Raw genomic sequence first — 16,382 nt, 5'->3', positions numbered from 1 at the left:
AAAAATAGCTTGAATAAGAGTTGGTACCATATACAGTACTGCATTTTTTTTTTAAATGCACATCTATACATAGCTGAACAGTTTGTGGTATTTGAGATAGATAATAGCCCAGTGGCTTCTCAACCATCAGAGGTCAGTAATACTTCAGGTTGACAAACTTGATTGACACACTAACTGTTGGGGCGGAGCTTTGTACTGTACATATAATAGTTTATACATTGTGTACAGGGTCCTCAACTGTAAACCTCGTCTGTCAAATATGATTCACGTTTTTCTGGATACCGATGTGTGATTGGTTGCTCTAGCTATCAATATGCCTAAACTATCCTATAGCCAACGATATATGCTCGCCTTATATTTACAACCTATCTGTGGTTGGCTGAATTTTCAGAACATTTTGCTTTACTAGTACACGTGCCCTCCTCCCGGAAGTGTTGCTGATGTTCGGGGTTCGGTATGCTGCTCTAGGTAAGAAGGCAGCTCACCAAGAATGGCGGTGCTATGCGGTTCTCTCACTGCTTTGGTAACGACGGCTGCAGTGGGGGTTATCGCTGCTGCTCTACTGTATTATCTACAGGACGCAGGTACCTGCAAGGACAGCACCATTAGCAGCAGCTATACAGTCAGGAAGGCTCAACCAAATTATAATACTCCCAATGCTCTCTGATATTAATATAAACAATTATTAATACCCGGCCACGCCTACCCATATGATGAATGTGTTTAAAATAAACCAATACAGCTAGGTTTTTATTAAAACCTTATGTAATAATAGTTTGACATACTAATTGACTGTTGTACAAAATGATTAAAATATGATACGTACAGATTGTTAAAGGGACAGTAAACACCTTTAGATTGTTGTGTAAAATATTAAGTTGTGTGTAATGAAACAACTTAGCCTTATACTTTAATTATTTAGTTTGCCCCCTTTTTATTTAATAGTTATGGAAATTGCAGATTTTCTAATTCTCTGAATTTAAAAGGCACCCTATTATTTTTGCAAGGCTAGCCCTGCTACATATATGCCTAACTGGCTTGAACTAATAACTGCAAAACAATGTATTTCATACTAATCTTTTAATGTGGCAAGCCCAGTTGCCTGCATAATCAAACCCAGATTGGACCCTCAAAGTAAGGCAAATGGAGAGTGGAGTTTAGCTTTGAAAAACAATTGCTTTAAAAAAGGATGTTAAAGGGACAGTAAAGTCAAAATTAAACTTTCATGATTCAGACAGAACATTTAATTTTAAACAACTTTCAAATTTACTTCTATTATAACATTAGTTTTGTTGTTTTGGTATACTTTTTTATTTTTTGAAGAGTAAATCTAGTTAGACTGATAAGTGCTCTGGTGTGTGCGTGTCTTTTGCAGTCTATGGCAGCAACTATGTTCGCAATTATGTATAACATTGCTATAAACAATGTTGCAAACTGCTGTCAGATGACTAAAGACATGTGCACACTCCTGAACTCACCTAGTATTAATTTTAAATGATATAAAGAGAACTAAGCAAAATTGATAAAAGAAGTAAACTTGAGTTGTTTAAAATTGCATGTTCTGTCTGAATGATGAAATTTTAATTTTGACTTTACTGTCCCTTTTTAAAGGGACCGTAAATTCAAAATTAAACTTTCATGATTCAGAAAGAGGATGCAATATTAAACCAACCCCTTTCCAGTTTACTTCTATTATCATAATTGATTTGTTCTCTTGGTATCCATTGTTGATTAATAAACCTAGGTAGGCTAAGAGTATCTTAGGAGCGTGCATGTATGTTTATGTATCTCCTGAAAGCTCAGTTGGTAAATGCCCGGACTAAAAAAAAAAGCCTGTTTAAAATATCCAAGGTTACAGGTTCAAATCCCGGCAGGACCGACTCAGCCCTTCAACCTTCCGAAGTCGATAAAATCAGTACCATTAAATTGGGTTATAATTAACAACTATTACTATTCAGCTGCCGATTTGGTTAATTCCGAGAGCGAGCTCTGAAAAAGTACTTTGAGTCTTACTGGGAGAAAGGCGCTATATAAATACTAGTTATTATAAATCGCTTATGACTACTCTTTAACAAAGGATTTCAAGAGAATTAAGTAAAATTGATAATATGAGGAAATTGGGAAGATATTTAAAATGATATGCTCTGTCTAATCCCTTTAATTTTAACAAAATATAATGCTCAAACAATTACAATACATTTGTTATGATGTTGCAGAATAACATATCAACCAAGCCATATCATTTTGTTACAACAAATTAAAGGGACAGTAAAGTCAAAATTAAACTTAAAGGGATACTAAATCCATTTTTTTATGATTCGGATAGAGCATGCAATTTTAAGCAACTTTCTAATTTACTCCTATTATCAATTTTTCTTCGTTCTCTTGCTATCTTTATTTAAAAAGCAGGAATGTAAAGCTTAGGAGCCGGCCCATTTTTGGTTCAGAACCTGGGTTATGCTTTCTTATTGGTGGCTAAATGTAGCCACCAATAAGCAAGCACAATCCAGGGTGCTGAACCTGAAATAGGCTGGCTCGTAAGCTTTACATTCCTGCTTTTTAAATAAAGATAGCAAGAGAACAAAGAAAAATTGATTATAGGAGTAAGTTAGAAAGCTGCTTAAAATTGCTCTATCTGAATCGCTAAAGAAAAAAATCTGGGTTTAGTATCCCTTTAAATGGAATTGATAGAAGTTTTAAACAACTTTCCAATTTGCTTGCTGTAAAAAGGATGTTAATCTATTTCCTTCACATACAGAGCCATAATAACTAGATAAACAGTTTTCAATGTAAAATGTGCATCTCTAAATTACTTTGTGGGACTGCTCACAGTATTTACAAGACTTCTTAGATAATATTGCCAGACCAGAGGGTTTTAGAGAACTGAGTTTGTTGTGATCTGCTTTATATCATTTTAAAACCATAAAATGCCCTAGAAGGCCTAGATTAAAGTTTCCCTTATTTTAATCTCTGATGAGTTTTGTATATTTTAATAAACTTTACAGATGTTACAAAAATGTGGTCTTCACCATTGCCTCCTGCTAATTATCCCAATATGTTTGAGAAGAAACGCAATTATATGTAAGACACACAATCTTACAAAGCTTTGAAGTCACGCTATGGGATTGTGTGATACACTATTTGAGGTCTGTTCTTTAGATCACTCTATGGATCACTAAAATAATGCTACAAACTGAAAAATAAGATAGGGCTGAGAAATTTGCAACCAGCTTACATTTCTCATCTCTAACATGTAATGTAGTTATGTCACATTATAAACACTAAACTATTAATGGGACAGTTAAATGGATTTTAAGTGTAAAATGAAAATGCTGCAGTCTATTAGAACATTTTATTATCGCACTGTTGCTTGTATATGCTTAACCCCCAGTTAGTTAGCAACGAAGGCAGCAATGCACTACTAGATACTATCTGAACACACATGTTGAATCAATGACAAGAGGCTATGTGTAGCCACCAATCACCAGCTAGCTCCCAGTAGTGCATATGCTGCTCATTTAGCTTATGTATGCATTTCAAAAAAGATACCAATACAACAATTAATTACATTTGATAACAGAAGTACATAGTAAAGTTTAACTTGCATGTTCTGTCTGAATTATGAAAGTTTCATTTTGACTTTTATGTCCCTTTAAGGTCAACTAGACAGTAAATATTAATGATTGCCAAAAGCAGCCTTTTATTGTCTATGTATAACTCGGTTCCTTTTGCAGCTTTTTATTTTTATCAAATTATCAAATTACATTTGGAAACAGAAGCAAATTGAAAAGTCTTTTTGCATGCTCTTTCTGAATCATGGAAATGTAATATCTTTCACTTTTATATCCCTTTAATGAAAAGTAAAAAAAAGAAAAAATAATCTAACATTTCACATCTTAATTACAAATGGTTTATTTTTCAGACTGTTACTGTTTTAAGTACACCCCCCCAAAAAAACACTCTATTTTATATATATATATATATATATATATATATATATATATATATATATATATATATATATATATATATATATATATATATATATATAATATACACACAATTATCAAAGTTTCATCACACTAGATAGAAAGTTCTGAAATTGGAAAATACTATTCCCTCCCCTTATATTATGTAAAGGTTGTAAAATTTATTGATGCTAACGTACAAGCCTCTATAGTTGAGGACAGGGAACTTGTTAAAAAATAAATTATATATATAGGCCCATGCATTACTTTATAAAATCATGTAAGTGTATTATGTTGCACTGTAGCGTTTTCGATTTGTATTGAAAAGCTTTATTAATTTGTTACAGCAAACAAGTCGGACGATGCGCGTGACGTTGTGTGCCCGTCAGAGTGGCTACTAACATTCTGACTTGATTCTAACGCTTCCTGTCATCTCTTTTGTTGTTTTTTTTTTCTTGATCAATGACCAAAGCTTTATTGATAACGGACAGCGCTGGTTCCTTTGGATTGTAAATCCAGTGACGTACTGTTCTGCTCCTGGACTGTCGGGTACACAGTTTATGTTACATGTGAATCCAAGCATGAATATGGGAGATGACAACCGTGTCCGGAGACCCTGCTGACAGTGCAGCTGATAACCTGCATAGCAACTCTGCGCTCTCTTGCCAGGGGCCGGGCAGTGTGAGAACTGGTATAGGATGCTGCTTGTGAGAGAGGCTGCTTCGGGCGTATAAGCAGCAACTCCGCGACATTTCTGTGTGATTCGTTAACATTCGGGATGTCTGTATGTATGCGGCGATTAATCACCAACACCCGGGGCTTCCTGTGGTCGGACATGGAGACCCGAGCCCTGCTGGATATTTGGGGGGAGGCGGACGTGCAGTCTGCCCTGGATGGTAATTTCCGTAACAGCCACGTGTATCGGGACGTCGCTGGCCGCCTGAGCGACTTGGGTTTTGAGCGCACCCCGGAGCAATGTCGCATCCGCATTAAGGGGTTGAAGCGCCAGTATTATCAGGCCCGGGAGGGCTTCAAAAAGAATGGCCACGCCCGTAAGATTTGCCGCTACTATGATGAAATGGACCGGATTCTTAGCAACCGTCCTGCCCCGGCCTCCAGTGGGGATCAAAACTGCGCAGCCCTGCAGGATCCTCCAGGTATTTTACTTCTGCATCCCGAGGCCCCCTGCAGAGAAGAGATGCCGGGGGATGCTGAGGAGGAGGAGGAGCTAGAGGAAGACGAGGAGCCCCCTAACTCTGCGGAAGGGGGCCCAGAGTCATCGCAAGACTTTACCGAGGACTCAGGGGAGGGCTCCTCCTGCTACGCTGAACACTCTATCAAAGTTGAGGATGGATCCAGCTTTGCTATCCCCTTGCCCCCCAGTGAAGGTCAGTACGTTTCATTTTACAATATTATATATCGCAGTACTGAATATACCACAACCTGAGATGATTGTATATATTGCATATAATGTAAAGTTTACAATTTATGTTTTCTAAGTTATCTTGCACTGATCATTTCTAGCTTACAGTTCTGTAAGATGCTCACAAGAAAGTCAGGGTAGCACACAATGGTAATACATTTAATCGTATAACTAAAGGTAGGATTTACTATCACTAAAAAATAAACCTTAGTTTGTCATCGTTTACCAAAAAACCCTGATAAACTCACCCTGTGAGACAAGTATCGCTAACTCTGCTCCTCCAGCCACCCATGGCACAGCGCTTTCTTCAATGAGGTGACGTTTAGACCTCTAAACCAGTGCTTGACAAATCTGTTTAAAATTTAGGCGCCAGTAAGAATATTTAGGAGCCAGACAGTGGGATTTGTATATAGATATATGGGGAATAACCCAAAAAGTTAGGAGCCAGTGGCTCATAGGCTCCTGGGTTTGTCGAGCCCTGCTCTAAACCAATAGACGTGCGTGTCAACTTACATCCTAGCACTGCTAATTTGCTTAGAGGTGGAAACTTCACTTCATTGGAGAAGAGCGCTGTGGGTGGCCGGAGACACTGAGTTAGCTATATACTTGCCTTACAGGGTGAGTTAAAGGGACATGAAACCCATATATATTTTTTCTTTCATGATTTAGTCAGAGCTTACAATGTTAAACAACTTTCCACTTTACTTCTATTATTTAATTTACTTCCTTCTCTTGCTATCCTTTGCTGAAAGGTTTATCTAGGTAAGTTCAGGAGCATTGCTTGTTAAAGACACCCATATATCCACTAGTTAAGGGTTATTGCAAAAAAGATCCTCAATGGCCCAATACACAGTCACCAAACAATCACTAATAATAATAAAGATTGGATCTTTTAACCAGTTAGTTTCCACAGAACTGTAAGGGGTATGTACATGCTACTACTGTGAACGGTCTTCACCTTCATTGTGTTATAAGCTCAGGAGCAGCAAAGAACCTAGGTTCTAGCTGCTGATTGGTGGCTGCATATATATATATATATATACAGATTGTCATTGGCTCACCCATGTGTTCAGTTAGAAACCAGTAGTGCATTGCTGCTCCTTCAACAAATGATACCAAGAGAATTAAGCAACTTTGATAATTAAATTAAACTGGAAAGTTGTTTAAAATTGTATGTTCAACCCAAAACATGAAAGAACATTTTGGGTTTCATGCCCCATTAAACACCATTAATTTTTTTCGTAAACACTGACTGAAACTTTTTTTAGTGATGGTAAATCGTAGCATTTGTTATACGCTTGGATTTACCATCACTTTAATCTGTGTGCAAAGGGACAATGTACTGTGCGCAGTGGAAGAGGATAAAGTTGTTAAATGTTATTTTTCAATTGTTCATTCTTAGTATTGTATAGAGACAGAGAGAAGAAAGGAAGCATTTGAGAAATAAGATAAGGTTGCCTGATCTCTTTGAAATATAACCAAACAATTTCTCATACATTTTATACTCTGCAGCTGGTATAACAAGTCATTAAGGGGAAACCACTTTTACAGTAGATTGTCCCTTTTAGTTATAAAAGTTTCAATATAGGTAGGGATACCACAGGCAAAACCAGCTTTTTCAAATGCTGATATAAAGGGCTCAATCCAGCTGAACTGGTTCAATAATTGTCAAGTTGATTACTTGACCATTTTTACTTTTCATAATTGTGTTTGATCACTTGATCACCTTTATGTATTTGTATGGAAAAGCCACCATTTAAAAAAAATAAATATATTTTTAATTTTTATTTTACATGATTTAACCATGGCAGCCATCTTTGTGTTATGGTGCACAACAAATTTATATAGATGTTAACTGAAACCTCAATATCTCAGCTCAGGATACTCCTAATGTAATGATCAAGATTCTGAAACACAATTTACTACCATATATTGCTTATATCTGTGAACATTTCTAGTTCCTATCTGTTTCCCTAACAGAAATAATCTATCTGAAAGTGAGGGGAAATGTTAAAAAAATTGCACTTTCTCGCTCCATTAAAAAGTCTTAAACCTAAAATGTTTGCATGCACAGACATTAATATTTACATACAGTATGTAACCCCTAAAAAAATAGGACTAATATTTTAACCCTCCCCATTATAAATTGACCCTAAAAGTAGAACTTTAAAACTATCATGATCGCTACATTAGGACTTAAATGTACACAAAACCCAAAATGTTTTAATGATTCAGAAAGCGAATGCAGTTTTTTTAAACTGTCCAATTTACTTCTACTATCTAATTTGCTTCATTCTATTGATATCATTTTTTGAAAAGCATATCTAAATAGGGTCAGGAGCTGTGGATTGGTGGCTGCATATAGATGTCTCGTGGTGTTGGCTCACCCATGTGCATTGCTATTTCTTAAAAAAAAGTTACATGAAGAATGAAGTAAATTAGATAAAATAAGTAAATTGTAATGTTTAAAATTGTATTCTCTATCTGAATAATGAAAAAATAATAATTTGAGTTATACGTGTGTGTGTGTATATGTATATACAGGGAGTGCAGAATTATTAGGCAAGTTGTATTTTTGAGGATTAATTTTATTATTGAACAACAACCATGTTCTCAATGAACCCAAAAACTCATTAATATCAAAGCTGAATATTTTGGAAGTAGTTTTTAGTTTGTTTTTATTTTTAGCTATTTTAGGGGGATATCTGTGTGTGCAGGTGACTGTTACTGTGCATAATTATTAGGCAACTTAACAAAAAACAAATATATACCCATTTCAATTATTTATTTTTACCAGTGAAACCAATATAACATCTCAACATTCACAAATATACATTTCTGACATTCAAAAACAAAACAAAAACAAATCAGTGACCAATATAGCCACCTTTCTTTGCAAGGACACTCAATAGCCTGCCATCCATGGATTCTGTCAGTGTTTTGATCTGTTCACCATCAACATTGCGTGCAGCAGCAACCACAGCCTCCCAGACACTGTTCAGAGAGGTGTACTGTTTTCCCTCCTTGTAAATCTCACATTTGATGATGGACCACAGGTTCTCAATGTGGTTCAAATCAGGTGAACAAGGAGGCCATGTCATTAGATTTTCTTCTTTTATACCCTTTCTTGCCAGCCACGCTGTGGAGTACTTGGACGCGTGTGATGGGGCATTGTCCTGCATGAAAATCATGTTTTTCTTGAAGGATGCAGACTTCTTCTTCCTGTACCACTGCTTGAAGAAGTTGTCTTCCAGAAACTGGCAGTAGGACTGGGAGTTGAGCTTGACTCCATCCTCAACCCGAAAACGCCCCACAAGCTCATCTTTGATGATACCAGCCCAAACCAGTACTCCACCTCCACCTTGCTGGCGTCTGAGTCGGACTGGAGCTCTCTGCCCTTTACCAATCCAGCCACGAGCCCATCCATCTGGCCCATCAAGACTCACTCTCATTTCATCAGTCCATAAAAGCTTAGAAAAATCAGTCTTGAGATATTTCTTGGCCCAGTCTTGACGTTTCAGCTTGTGTGTCTTGTTCAGTGGTGGTCATCTTTCAGCCTTTCTTACCTTGGCCATGTCTCTGAGTATTGCACACCTTGTGCTTTTGGGCACTCCAGTGATGTTGCAGCTCTGAAATATGGCCAAACTGGTGGCAAGTGGCATCTTGGCAGCTGCACGCTTGACTTTTCTCAGTTCATGGGCAGTTATTTTGCGCCTTGGTTTTTCCACACGCTTCTTGCGACCCTGTTGACTATTTTGAATGAAATGCTTGATTGTTCGATGATCACGCTTCAGAAGCTTTGCAATTTTAAGAGTGCTACATCCCTCTGCAAGATATCTCACTATTTTTGACTTTTCTGAGCCTGTCAAGTCCTTCTTTTGACCCATTTTGCCAAAGGAAAGGAAGTTGCCTAATAATTATGCACACCTGATATAGGGTGTTGATGTCATTAGACCACACCCCTTCTCATTACAGAGATGCACATCACCTAATATGCTTAATTGGTAGTAGGCTTTCGAGCCTATACAGCTTGGAGTAAGACAACATGCATAAAGAGGATGATGTGGTCAAAATACTCATTTGCCTAATAATTCTGCACTCCCTGTAGTAGTACATTGGAAGGTTGTATGGTCTATCTGAATCATTAAAAAAAACCTTTAGGACTTCATGTCCCTTTAAGCGAATAGAGGATAGGATGGCAGCTGTTTTTAGCTAATTTATACCTTAAAGTGAATGTCAAGTTTTATGAATCAGTGCCCGGTTTTTAAAAACACGGGCACTTACATTCATCATACTTTACATTTCACTTGTTTTGTTAAAATACCTTTTAATCTTTAAAGCCGCTCCAGCGCTTCCCCCTCCTGCCGCTCATCACTTCATATGTCAGCAATGACGAATACGGCATCCTCCAATCACGGCTTCCCCTCAGGGGAATCATTGCCTAAGGCAACCCCGTGAATGGAGGAAGCCGGATTCAACATTTTTGACATATGAAGAGGCTTGAAACAGACGGGGGAATCGCTGGAGCGGCTTTCAAGATTAAAAGGTAAGTATTTTAACAAAATGAGTGAAATGTAAAGTTTGATGAATGAAAGTGCCCCTGTTTTTAATAGGGTTTTTAAAAACCGGGCACTGATTCATCAAACTTGACATTTACTTTAACCTGGAGAGTGCAGCCTTTCTTTCATATTTTGAAGAGAGTATAGAATATTAGTTTCTTTTGTTTATTGTCCATTTGATGCACAGAGAAATGAATTTGGTAAATAAAAATAAACATTTTATTAGCTACAGTGTAAAAAAGTAAATTTACTAACTTATTAGGATGTTTTGTATCCTTTTCCAATGCTATGTTTGTATATGTACCTAGCTGCAGCTGTATTTCCTTTTGAGCCTATACAGCTTGGAGTAAGACAACATGCATAAAGAGGATGATGTGGTCAAAATACTAATTTGCCTAATAATTCTGCACTCCCTGTGTGTGTGTGTATATATATGTATATATATGTATATATATATATATATATATATATATATATATATATATATATATATATATATATATATATATATATATATATATATATATATATATATAATGTGTGTGTGCCTTGTAATGTGCTCTAGACATCATATATATTTTTTTTTTTTTTACATTTATTTTTCCTGCTTGATAGTAGCCCTTGACCTACACTACTAAACATATTCGTTAGGAAAGTAATTACAGGGGTAGTCTACTTGAATTGCTGTTTTTAAAAATATAGATGATCCCTTTATTACCTTTTATATTAATATACTTTTAACCTCTGTGATTACCTTGTGGCTAAGCCTCTGTAGAGTGTCCCCTTATCTCAGTTCTTTTGACAGTCTTGCATTTTAGCCAATCGGTGCTGACTCATACAAAAAATTAAAAAAGGGAGAAAAAAATAGGGTAAACTGTCCATTTTAATTTGATCTCACTAAAGTATATAAACTTAAAGGGACATTCCGGTCAAAATATAAATGCACATAGATGAATTGCCTCTTTGAAAAGAAACATATTGGCAAAAAAACTTCTAGTAATAGTTATCACTGTATTTTTCTCTGCACATTTATGCGAAACATAGTTAGATATTCTCAGTGCACCAGTATTTTAAATGCTGTAGCTGCCCATAGCCCCAGTGGGGCTTGTATCATGTCAGAAATTAACAAATTAGTCATTACCAGATGGTACAAGCATCTTAGGCTCTCTGAGCAAGTGCTGTATTTAAAATGCTGGTGCACGGTGCATAATTAAATACTTTTGAAATGGCTATAGCTTTTATTAGAAGCATTTTTGCTAATACATTTATATTACAAAAATGCTTATATTCAAAACTAAAACGCATCCACATGGATTCCAAATTTGGCTGGAATGTCCCTTTAAGTATTTAAACAACTTAATGAATGCCTTGTTTGAGAGATCATGTAAATAATGTGCAGATGGGCAAAATATTTTTTTACACACACACACACACACACACACACACACACACCTTGAAATAGGAAATTTGCCTCCCTAGTTACTTAGATTTATGTTTAAGACTTTCATTATTCACATAGCGCACTATCATTAAATTTACCTTGTCTATCTTCTTTGTTGAAGAGAATACCTAGGTAGGAGGCATCCTTGTGTCTGAAGAAGTATATAGTATCAGTTTTGAGCACTAGATGGCAGCAGTGTTTGCACAATGTATAACATTGTTAAAAGCTTTCTTGCAAAACTGTTGCCATATAGTGCTCCACACAGACTGGTGCTCCTGAGCCTACCTACCTGCTTTTCCACAAAGGAGATCAAGAAAATGAAAATTTGATTATAGAAGTATATTAGAAAGCTTTTTAAAATTCCAATTATCCTAATATTTTGAAGGTATAATCTAGATTTTATTAAAGACACAGAGACGAGTATTTTTTGCATTCTCTTTCTTTACTACTCAATGCAGCTTTTAAAAGTAACAGAATGACATAACATATTAAAACAGCATAGAAAACAGATAACCACAATAAGTAGCTAAAGAGAGAGCTAACTTATAACTCCAAGAAAAAATCGGAGAAGGAATAGTGTCCATAAACTGTCCAATAAGCAGCCAATCCTCCTCTTTCTTGATTGATGCTCACAAAAGGAATTTTTTTTAGAACTAACAGTCCAAAAAGTCCCAAACAAATGTATAACTGTTGAAAATTTGATTGAAGAGAAACTTGGAAAATAAGAACTTGATTGCAGAAGATGACTTGGATCCAGGTGAACTTGTGAGATGAACATTCTCTTGAATAGAAGGTAAAAATCCCGACATCAGAAAGGGATTTCTCTCAGATGGAAACTGTCGAAAAACAAGTAATAATAATATAAAATTCTTAACGGGAGGGTATCATATATACTTGAGGTGGGAAAATACTCGTCTCTGTGTCTTTAATAAAATCAAGATTATACCTTCAAAATATTAGGATAATCGGAATTTTATTACAAGACCAGAGACTCCTATTTTTTGCAAGTTTAAAGCATATTAAAATAAACTATTCAAGAAAATAAGTTAAGCGAGGCATGTTGAATGGGTCTGAAATAAAATTGCTTAAAAGTAGAGTCTGAAGACCAATCTGCCGCATCCAAAATCCGCTGAAGCGGGGCAGATTTCAAAAAGGCTTTGGAAGCAGCAGAACCTCTAACTGAATGAGCTGAGAAAGAAATATCAACCCCAGCTTCCTTCATAACCCATTTAACCCATCTCGCTATGAAAGTAGAGGATACAGCAGCATGAGGAGGAACGAAAGATATTAGAAGTTGACTGTTAGAAGGTTTCCTAAAAGGTAAAGTTTTGGATTCGTAAGATTTCAAACATTCCACCACACAGAGGGAAGGTTCAGAGGGAAGGTAAGGATAGAAGATAGATGTTGAAAGGGTTTTAGTTCTTCGAGAGATGAAGAAGGTAACACCCTCTGGAGAGAAATGTTTAGCATTCCAATCTAGGGCTTTAATATCAGAAACCCTTCTGAAAGAGATTAGACAAAGAAGTGTAGCGAGTTTAGCTGTGAGTTGTTTAAAAGATAATGAAGCATTATGTGGCCAAGATTTAAGCAGTGAAAAAATTAAATCCACATCCCAGAAAAATTCATGTTTAGGGACTGGAGGTCGTTTTAATCTCATGGCTTTGAGGATCCTACAAACTAAAGGATGTTTACCGACCAAAACATTATTAATCAAATTATGCCTAGCAGAAATAGCAGAACGATGAACATTTATAGTTCTATAAGCTAAACCTAGGTCAAAAAGGTGAGATAAATAATTAATGATGTCAGTTAAATCCGAAGAAAGGGGATCCAGATTCCTTTGCAAGCACCAGCTAGACCATTTAGACCAAGCGGCAAAGTAGCATCTACAAGTACCTGGGGCCCAAGATTCCTGAATGAGGGATCTTGCTCCAGCCGAAAGGCCTCGGAGAGCCCAGGGTCCCCTGATATCGTCCATGCTATTAGGAGAAGAGAACCTTGAAGGGCTAGATCGTGATAATTGCCTTCCGGATCTGTAAGAAGATGAGGAAGACAAGGCAGAAGAATCGGGAGATCGATGGACATCTCCAAAAGGGATGGATACCATGACTGTGTCGGCCAAAAGGGGGTCACAATCATTAGGCGAAGGAGATCCCTGCGGACAATTGAAATTGTCCTCGAATCATCGAAAAGGGAGGGAACGCGTAAACCCCCTGACGCGGCCATGGATGGAGAAAAGCATCTATGGCCGCTGCTTCTGGGTCCGGGCGCCAGCTGAAATAAGGAAGGATCTGAAAATTGGTCCTGGATGCAAAAAGATCCAAACAAAAGGGACCCCTGAGAGATTGGAGACAGAGAAAAAGACTCCTGTCCAATTTCCAATCGCTGAAATCTGTCAAATGACGAGATCCCCAATCCGCGACCGAATTCGATTGTCCCGGAATATATTCTGCTCTGACTGAAATGTTCCTGTCCAAACAAAGATGTATAAAATCCTTGGTGATGTTGGACAGGTCCCTGGACTTGGTGCCTCCCAAACGATTGAGATACTGCACCGCAGAAATATTGTCCATACGTAGCAGAATAGAGACTGGAGAAGAAGACTTTGCAAAACTCTTGACTGCAAACGAGCCAGCCAATAATTCTAAACAATTTATATGAAAACGTTTCTCCTCCAGAGTCCACTTGCCACCTGTGATGGAAGGACCGCAGCGAGCTCCCCAGCCTAAAAGACTGGCATCTGATTCGATGATGAAATCTGGAGTTTTGCCAAAAATGGCTCTTCCATTCCAGGCATCTAAATGAGAAAGCCACCAGGAAAGTTCTTCTTTCGCTTCTGGAGAAATGGGAATCAAATGAGAATAGGAAAAACCTTTTCTTAAATGAAGAATCTTCAATCTTTGAAGTTCGCGATAATGGAGAGGGGCAGGAAATATAGCCTGAATAGAGGCTGAAAGTAACCCTACTATCCTGGCTATAGTTCTGATGGGAACTGACTCTTTGGATAAGGTTTTGGAAATTTCTTTCTTTATATTCTTCACTTTGTCTAAAGGGAGACTCAAAGTGGAAAGGGTTGTATCTATTTTGAAACCTAGGAAAATTAAAGATTTGGTAGGAGCTAAAACTGATTTCTGTTTGTTTACTATGAAACCTAGAGATTCTAAAAGGGAGATTGTGGAAGAGGGATGTTTTTGGAGTGAGAGAAAATTCTGGTCCATAATGAGGATGTCGTCTAAATAAATGATAAGACGAACACCTCGAAGTCTTAACCAAGCTATCACAGGTTTGAGTAATTTTGTGAATATCCAAGGAGCCGAGGATAGGCCGAAGGGAAGACAAGTGAAATTCCAAAATTGATCTTCCCAGCGGAAAGTTAAAAATTTCCAGTGCTCCTGAGCGATTGGCACGGTCAAATAAGCGTCTGTGAGATCTAAACGGACTAGCCAATCGTTTTCTCTTAGGCATTCTCTTAATAAATGAATGCCCTCCATCTTGAAATGGTGGTAAACAACATAAGCATTTAAGGATTTCAGATTTATGACCGGCCTGAATTGGTTGTTTTTCTTTTTGACAAGAAAAAGATTGCTTAAATAAAAATTGAGGATGAGGGACCGGAAGGATAGCTTTTTTGGAGAAAAGGGAGGAAATTTCGTTTTGAACCAGAATTTTGTCTTTTTGGGAAAAATGAATTGGTTGTGGAAATTTTATTTGAATAGGAAGGGAAATAAACTCTATGTAAATTCCTGTCACCGCTTGAAGAACCCAAGGGTCGGAAGTGATTGATGTCCAATTTTGGGCAAACAAAGCAATTCTGCCACCAATTTTGTTTTGGGAAAAAAGGATTTGAGAAGGAACCAATAATCTTACCTGGAGCTTGTCTTGCTCTTGATCTACCCCTAAAGCCTCTTTGGTTCCAAGGGCGTCCCCTTGTTGGGAAGAAGGTTGCTGAGGTAGAAGGTTCTTGGAAACCTCTGTTGAATTAAGGCTGATATTGGGAAGGATAATAGGGTTGATGGGATTGGTTATAATGAGACCTGGATAGGAATGGTTGACGGCCGGGAAAGCGGCCTCTGCCTCTCCCGGCCCTGTCAGAGAAACCCTGATTTGGGTAGAAAATCTTTTTTACAGAAGTTTTAACCTTGCTGAGGTTTGAAAAAGTATTCACATATTGATTAAGCTCTTTTAAATAAGAGTCACCAAATAACAACCCATTATCATCTGGGGGAATCTCATTGGAATTAAAATCTGATATTTTTGGATCGATCTTTCGTAATATTTTACGACGTCTCTCTAACGTCATGGCAACATTTGTGTTACCTATAAAACATAAAAGCCTTTGGACCCACTCTCTGACAACATATGGGTCAAGGGGGGAGTCTTCTGCAACACCCTGTTCTGCTAATTCAAATAACTTGGTCAGAGGACCTGTGGAATCTAACAATTTGTCCTGACATATTTTCCAGGAACGGTCAATCCCTTTTTTAACTTTATAACCTGGGGCCCCAATAAACTTGAGGATTTTAGGATCCACCTCAGGGGTAATTGATGCATTTTTTGGGAGCAAGGGGCGAGGGCATTCTGCCCTCATTTTATTACGGGACTGCTTCTTTAAGGGTTTTCTTAATTGGAAATCAATAAATTTTGCTACCCCGATAGAGGGGCACCATTCCGCAGAGCGGGGATGGTGAAGCTCGTCAGGATTAAATCTTGGATTACCCAGACAATCCGTGAATTCAGACTCCTCCTCAATAAAATCTCTTAATTTCTTATGCATCTTTTTTATGTTTTTTAGTAGCAGGGGTATAATCTAAGTTTTCTGAGTCTTCATAAATAGAATCTGAGTTAATATCAGTATAACTACCATCCTCAGAATTATTATCATCAGAAGATGATTTTTCAACATATTGTATATTCTCTTAACTTTGGACTTACAGTATTATCTCCCATTTGGACACCCCTGGGATTTAGGGTTCTATAGGCAGCAGTTTTTG

The 16,382-nt window shown here is 37.3% G+C and overlaps 1 protein-coding gene across 1 annotated transcript in view; it reads left to right on the top strand.

Moving 5' to 3' along the window:
- Positions 1 to 464: 464 nt before the first annotated feature.
- The window catches only part of NAXD (NAD(P)HX dehydratase), a 249,637-nt gene continuing 233,719 nt past the window's right edge, over positions 465 to 16,382 (top strand). The window contains exons 1-2 of the mRNA XM_053705470.1: positions 465 to 584; positions 4,316 to 5,356. Of these exons, the coding sequence (XP_053561445.1) occupies positions 4,747 to 5,356 (610 nt within the window). The 5' untranslated portion in view covers positions 465 to 584; positions 4,316 to 4,746. The remainder of the gene's footprint in view (positions 585 to 4,315; positions 5,357 to 16,382) is intronic.

The sequence above is a fragment of the Bombina bombina genome, chromosome 3 (assembly GCF_027579735.1).
Source record: "Bombina bombina isolate aBomBom1 chromosome 3, aBomBom1.pri, whole genome shotgun sequence".
NCBI lineage: Eukaryota > Metazoa > Chordata > Amphibia > Anura > Bombinatoridae > Bombina > Bombina bombina.
This window is presented reverse-complemented; position numbering and strand designations above follow the sequence as displayed.